The sequence below is a fragment of the Lissotriton vulgaris genome, chromosome 5, assembly GCF_964263255.1.
Source record: "Lissotriton vulgaris chromosome 5, aLisVul1.2, whole genome shotgun sequence".
Taxonomy (NCBI): domain Eukaryota; kingdom Metazoa; phylum Chordata; class Amphibia; order Caudata; family Salamandridae; genus Lissotriton; species Lissotriton vulgaris.
Window position 1 is genome coordinate 70,829,673 of NC_141693.1, and position 7,606 is coordinate 70,837,278.

General features: G+C 45.0%; 1 protein-coding gene across 1 annotated transcript in view; it reads left to right on the plus strand.

Moving 5' to 3' along the window:
* LOC147710208 (E3 ubiquitin-protein ligase TRIM39-like) overlaps window positions 1–6,460 on the plus strand; it is an 89,431-nt gene extending 82,971 nt beyond the window's left edge. Inside the window, exon 6 of the mRNA XM_086919951.1 lies at window positions 5,655–6,460. Within this exon, the coding sequence (XP_086776077.1) occupies window positions 5,655–6,067 (413 nt within the window). The 3' untranslated portion in view covers window positions 6,068–6,460. The remainder of the gene's footprint in view (window positions 1–5,654) is intronic.
* Window positions 6,461–7,606: the final 1,146 nt, after the last annotated feature.

The window sequence follows — 7,606 nt, forward strand, 5'->3', positions numbered from 1 at the left end:
CCACTTGTTAGATGGTATGCTGAAAGCATCTTTACCATCTTTAGAGTTAATGAGGGATGCTATTGACTTTTTAGTCGATTCTGGTGCACTGTTTTCTTATGCACAGGAACCAAAACGCAAATATATATCATTTCGTGCTTTATGTGGCATCAAAGAAAGAGTCATCTCAACTGTGTCCCTTAGCTGATGGGTCTCAGCCCAAGGGGCTATGAATGCTGAGAGGGCCTTTTCACAGAAGATTACATGGGAAGGAAAGAGCGAGCGCACAAAGACTCACTGAAGAAGTATTGTATGGTGTACTACAATAAGATTAATTTGCAAAAATCTATTTGGACCTCAAATACACTATAAGTACACTGTCTATATACCATGTTCTTTCAGTGCAGAAAGCAAGCAATAATAAAAGCAAAACGTTCCATAAGCACCGGAAAAACACTTTTTCTGTTGTTTTTAGTGGCGCAAAAATGTGTAACCACTGATAACAACTGTTTTTTAAGCTATTGAAAACACTGAAAAAACCCCACCAGAATTTACCAAAAATAGAAACTGAAAACAGGAAAGCCTACATATAGTATAGTGAACAGGCTAGTATGTTGTGCAGTGTAGACAGCAGTATAGTACAGCATCCTCTCTCGTGCATAGTGATGTGCAGTGTAGCTTGCAGTTTCGTAAAGGGAGATACCTGATACAATGTACTGACTAGAACAGTGTTCCTTCTACTAGCTGTCTGTTACACTGCACCATCTAATACAGTGTGCTGTATGTTGATAGTGTAGTTACTTGCCATCCCTCAGTACCTGTTTGCTCCCCTATTATAAATAGTACAACCCTCTGAGAAGTGCTGGTGCTCGTCCTATCACATTAGAAAAGTGCAGGTACTCAGTGCATGGCAGTCACAGTATGAATACAGTGTACCTGTTCTAGTACAGTGGTCACTAGTGCAGTCTGTATTGCACTAGCCAATACAATTTTCTATCTAACCCTGAGTTTGGCTAATACATACAGTGTATGGTCTTATGCAGTGTACCACATAATACAGTGTGCAGTCTGTAACTGTGTTGTGTTTGTTGTAGTATGCTGTCTAGTGTAGTGTGTATTGTAGTGAAGTATACTTCGTAGTTTAGTATCATCTATAGTGTAAAGTGCTGTTAAAGCAGTGTGCTCTGTAGTGCAGTGTGCTGTCTAGTGGGTGGTGCCAGCTAGTATAGTATTAATTCTAGAACAGTTTACATTCTAGGACAGTAAACTGTATAATGCAGTGTACTTACATTGATAGTGCATTGCCTATTAGTATGTACTATTTAGTGCAGTGTTCTAGCTAGTACAGTGTGTTGTCTAATGCAGTGTGTTGTGACGTATGCTTCATGTGTGGTGTAGAGTAATATGCTTCATATGTGGTGGTGTAATGTAGTATGCCTCATGAGGTAGTGGGGCATAGTGTAGCATGCTTCACGTATTGTAGTGTGGTGTAGTGTAGTATGCTCCATGTGTGGTAGGTCCTCATCCTCCATCCCTGCACCTCCACCTGGGACAACACCTGGTAGCCCTCCGCCCTAGGGAGACCACCCACCCCTACAGACCACGAACGGAACATCGTCATCATCCTTGACTCCTCCATCTCCATGAACCACCAGATCAACCCTCCATAAGACCTTTAATTCGATCTCCCAGACTGCAGAAGGACCGTCACCCATGCACTCATTACTAGCTGAATGGACTATGGCAACGCCCTCTACGCCGGAATCAACAATACTCTTCTGCGCAGGCTCCAGACCATGCAGAACACTGCTGCCAGACTCCTCCTCGGGACATCTTGCCATGAGCACATGACCCACCATCTACGAGTCCTCCACTGGCTCCCGGTCAAGAAGAGGGCCTCCGTCAAACTCCTCACCCACGCCTAAAAATCCCTCCACAACATCGGACCCAAATACCTCAACGAGAGAGTATCCTTCCACGTACCCATGAGGAGCCTCGGCTCAGCCGACCTTGCCCTGGCAGAGGCCTCCTGCATCCGCAGAAACTGAACCGGCAGGAGAGCTTTCTCTTATTTCACGGCTAAAACCTGGAACAAACTCCCTGTGAACATCAGACGCTCCCCGACCCTACACAGGTTCAGGAAGGACCTCAAAAACTGGCTCTTTTACTGATTTGGAGCCGCCTCCTCCCCCTCACCCCCCAGCGCCTTGAGACCCTTACGGGTGAGTAGCACGCTTTAGACACCCCTGATTGATTGATTGATTGATTGAGTGTAGAATGCCTAGTGTGGTGGTGTGGTGTGCTATGCCTCATGCATTGTAGTGGGATGTAGTGTAGTATGTGTCATGTGTGATAGTGCGGTGTAGTATAGTATGCTCGAGTCAGATAAAATCCTTTTTAACCGCATGCGTGCGGCCGCGATTTTCGCGCTGTGCAGCTTTTTTTTTAAAACGCGTTACATGACGAGCTGAGCTGAGCTGAGCGGCGCAACTCATGACGAGCTCAGCTCGTCATGAGCATGGAAGGGGTTAAGAAGCTGCTCCTGGGTTATAAAGCGCAGATAAAAAGCGCTAAAGCCAAGTACTTAGAGGTTACCCCTAGCACATGCGGCCAATAAGTCACAACCCCTGTTTAAAATTGTTAACAATCTTTCCAACCCTGCATGTGCCATCAATAGCATTCCTGTTTCGCAGGCACTGTGTGATTCCTTGGCCTCTACTTTTGAGGACAAGATCACCGCCATTTTGAGTGGTCTCTCTGCTTCAAGTACTTTTAACATCCAGCCTACTATTGAATCATTACCTATACAGACCCCAGTTGACACAAGGGAGTTTACTGCGCACTCGGTGCTGTCTAGCTTTACTCTTCCATCTTATGAGGATTTCTGTACTTTGGCCAACAGTGTCTCATCGGGCTCTCCATTGGACCCGCTGCCACATAAGTTTTGGAAGCTGTTCCAAGCAGAGCTTTTTCCTCCCTTATATTCAATCTGCTGACAGTCTCTTAGCACTGCCACGGTTCCTGACAGCTGGAAATTGGCGGTGGTATCGCCTTTATTGAAGAAAGCCACATTAGACCCCCTTTGTCCTGTAAACTATAGGCCCATCTCTTTACTGCCCTTTCCAATTAAAATCTTGGGAAAATATGTCACTAAGTCTCTATCAGGTTTCATAGAGGCGAATGTAGCCCAGTTTGTCTTCCGGCAAGCTTATTGCACGGAATCTGCACTGGTGGTTGTTTTGGATGATCTTCGCTCGCGTGTCGACAGTGGCCGAGCAGCATTTTTGGTGCTGCTCGACATGTCGGCCTCGTTCGACACGGTGAACCACGCTACCCTAATCAGAAGACTGGAAGACTATGGGGTGGTCGGCTTGGCCCGGGATTGGCTAGTCTCCTACCTCCACAATAGACATCAAGTGGAGACTCTGCCTCCATTTAGATCGGACACCAGAATGGTAGGGCAAGGCGTACCCCAGGGGTCAGCGATCAGCCCCATTTTATTTAACCTTTACCTCTGCCCCCTGATCAGGCTGATTAAATCCTTTGGCATCACTGTAGTAAACTACGCCGATGACACGCAACTTATCTTCTCCTTTGAAGGTAAGGATGCTGTCTCTATAGAGACCTTTCATCGTTGTATGCTAGCCACTGCAGACTGGTTGAGACAAAATTCCCTCCAGTTCAATGGATCAAAGACAGAGGTATTGCATTGCTCATTGGATAAAATTCCTCACCCTCTGCCTGTTGACTTCTGGCCTCCCATAACCTCAGTTATTGTGGAATCAGCGGATGCTGCCCGCTATCTGGGTGTTATTTTTGGCCCACATCTACAGTTGGATGCCTTTGTGAATAAGACCATTGGCACCTGTATGATGCTACTACGAATGTTGCGTAAGACCCTCCCCATGTTACCTGCAGCGACCAGACCTCAGGTAGTGGGTAGTATGATACTCAGCAGACTTAATTATTGCAATGCACTGATTCTAGGTGGCCCTAGTTCCCTGATTAGACAATTACAGCAGATCCAGAATATGGCAGCCAAGTTGGCCCTTTCACGGGTGTGTTCAGCTTCGTCATCCTTGGCACTAAGACCTTCACTGGCTGCCTATACATCAACGCATCTGCTTCAAGGCATCTTGCATTGTCTTCAGGGCACTTCATGGGTTGGGGCCCAGGGCACTCCAGACTCTATTTAAATGGTACTCGGCAGCCAGACTCCTACGCTCCTCCTCTGCTTATTTGGTGGCAGTTCCCCGAATCCTGAGGACACGGATGGGTGGCCGTTCCTTCAGTTTCACTGCTGCTAAACTCTGGAATTCCCTTCCACTCTCTTTAAGGAGTTTGAACGAACTGTCTCTCTTCAAAAAGGGGCTGAAGTCCCATCTCTTTCCTAGGGCTGTGTGATCCCTCTCTGCTTGTGATGTATGCTGAGTCAAAGCGCCAGGATACCCTTTGGGTGACAGTACGCGCTATATAAGTATGTTTTACATTACATTTACATTACATTACATTTGTGGTAGTATGGTGTAGTGATGTATGCTTCATGTGTGGTAGTGCGGTGTAGTGTAGTATGCATCATGTGTGGTAGTGCGTTATAGTTCAGTATGCATCATGTGTGGTAGTGTGTACTATAGTATGTGTTATGTGTGGTAGTGGAGTGTAGTGTAGTATGTGTCACGTGTGTAGTGTCTGTGGTAGTGTGGTGTGTTGTAGCATGCACCATGTGTGGTAGAGTGGTGTAGTGTAGTTTGATCCATGTATTGTGTAGTGTTGTACGAGTCATGTGGTAGTCTGGTGTAGTGTAGTTTGAGTCATGTGAAATTTTGACTTGGTTTTGATGCTAATATCGATCTTTTGCCATGCCTGTGTGATGGACAAAGCAGGCAAACTACATTACATTTTTTATTCTTTTGTAAGTTTTATATAAGCTAAATGGCTTTCAATACCTTTTTTTTTTTAATAATTCACCTGTTCACCTTGTAGCTGTATACAGGTCTATCCTCCATTTGGAAGATGAAAAATTGGTTTTCCGCGTAGGCTACTTTTTGAAAATCTCTGTTTGTGCTCTCAATACAAAGTGCACTTTTATGAACAATGTTTTAACGTATTTGATTTTATATCTGATATTATGATGCAATTGTGTATTTTATATGCTGAAATGTGATTTGTTCTTTCATGGATATATTTCAATCCGAATAAAGTAAAGAAGTGAAGAAGAGTCACGTGTGTAGTAGTGTTGTTTGGATCATGTGTGGTAGTGTAGTAAGTTTCATGTGTGGTGAGATGTAGAGTAGTGTGTGTCATGTGTGGTGTAGTGTAGTGTGGTATGCTATGTGTGGTAGTGTGATGTAGTGTAGCATGCATCATGTGTGGAGTAGTGTAGTGTTTTCCATTTCTGGCAGTGTGATGTAGTGTGGTATGCTTCATGTGTGGTAGTGTGATGCAGTGTAGTATGCATCATGTGTGGTAGTGTGGTGTGGTATAGTATGCTTCATGTGTGGGGTTGTGTAGTATGTAGTAGAATTCCCTGTCTATATAGTGCAGTTTAGTGTGTGCTGTAGATGAATGCATGCTTTTGTATGAAGAGTTTAAATTAATCGTATAAAAACAGAAAATGGTAATTACAGTCTTTATTTGTGTAATTAAATCTCTAATTCTGAATCTCTTCTCTGCAGTGATGGTGACTCTGGATCCTGACACAGCTCATCCTCGGCTCCTCCTGTCTGAGGTGCAGAGACGTGTGAGAGGCACAGACACAGCACAACCCCTGCCAAACACCCCCAAGAGATTCACTAACTACTACTGTGTGCTGGGGAGCGAGGGGTTCACATCCGGCAGACATTACTGGGAGGTGCAGGTGCTGCAGAAGGGGGGAACGTGGCATGTGGGAGTCGCAGCAGAGTCTGTGAACAGGAAGGGTGTCTTCTCATGGTCACCTGAGGGGGGAGTCTGGGCTGTGCGGGGGTGGAAAAGTCTCTACAAGGCTCTCTCCTATCCTGAGACCACTCTGTACCCCCGTGAGAAACCCCATAAGCTGGGGGTGTATCTGGACTACGAGGGGGGGGCGGCTGTCCCTGTACAATGCTGACTCCATGGAGCTTCTCTACTCCTTCCCGCAGGCCCCCTTCACACAGAGGCTCTTTCCGTACTTCTATCTCTGGGGAGGAGCGGAGCTGAAGCTAGTCTGAGAGCTGCAGGAAGCTCAGCCACTCATCCCACAACCGTCTTCTGCACTGATAACAATGTAACTTAATCTTTTTTTTAATAATAAAACACTCTGGTTGGGGATAAGTCTCTTGGCAGGGTCCCAGTTATTAGGATGTTTATTTCAGCTTTAAAGGGTCCTCTGCCCCAACCGGCTTAAGTGTGGTGCGACAAGAAGTGCTGTGTTCAGGGATAACTTTGGGTTTTAAAAGCACTTGTTGTTTCCTCGTGTGTCTAGCAGTTTTCCGACATCAATAAAAATATCAAGATAATGAAAGTGATTATTGTTTCTGCTGAAGAGAGATCAAAGTTTTGTCTAGTGGCAGTTTCGACTCATCATAAAGTAGCGTAGAGGGTTAATATGCTGGCTGCAAAGAACGTGTACATGAAATGAAATGAAATGTGGCATTTAAGGAGCGCAAACTGTAGCTCCCAAAGGAGCCTCCTGGTGCTATACAGATAACAGGCAAACTAGTGAGGAGTTAGGAACTAGATAAGGGCGAGACAGGATTCATCACTTATTCCATAAATCCAGGTCTTTAGAGCTTTCCAGAACTGTTTTTCCGATACCATCACTCTCAATTTGTTAGGCATAAGATTCCATGCGTTTACACCCAATACTGCAGCAGTCTTCCCTCCCCTGGTTTTAAGTTTAAAGCCAGGCAGTTTGAGGAGGTTAGCCGATGTAGATCTAAGTATCCTCCCTGTGGTGTGTAGTGTGAATCTCCTAGAGAGATATTCTGATCCAATTTGGCGGGTAGCTCTGAAGGTAATAACCAAGAGTTTGAATAAAATTCTCTTGTGTAGCGGGAGCCAATGAAGAGTTTTCAGAGCTTCTGATGCTGACGACCTTCGTGGGAGATCACACAACGGTAATCCTACATGCAGATCACACAACGGTAATCCTCATTGATTTGTGTAACATTTCCTATAGACTGATTTGCCAACATCATTTTCATTGCCTCTGTATAATGTGTGTGATGTAAGTGCTCTGACACCCTAGGGTTAGTATGAGTAGCACTAAAAGGTAATGCGTATGTGACGGGGGCTGTGTACAGATGAGTGGAACTGTTGGAAGGTGGGGGTAAAGGAATCCTTGGAGAAGTTGGCCACAGGAATGGGGAGGGGCAGCATAAAAGATTCACACCTGGCTCTCTCACTCTAAAGTGGGCCCTGGCCTGATTCTTATAGATAAAGCAACAGTATAGTCCATTAAATTGGGAAGAAAATTGCGGATGGCTGAAGTCAAATATTTACCGAAGATCACACAATATGGTTAAGCAGGGAAGCCGTGATCAATCCAGGTTTTCTTGTTTCACTTTGTTCAACTCCGCTACTAAATGGGTTTCTATTTGTGTCTCCTTTTTACCTTAAATGTTAATGTTTTTGTGTTCCATCACCACTGAGTTAAGCCGATATTTCT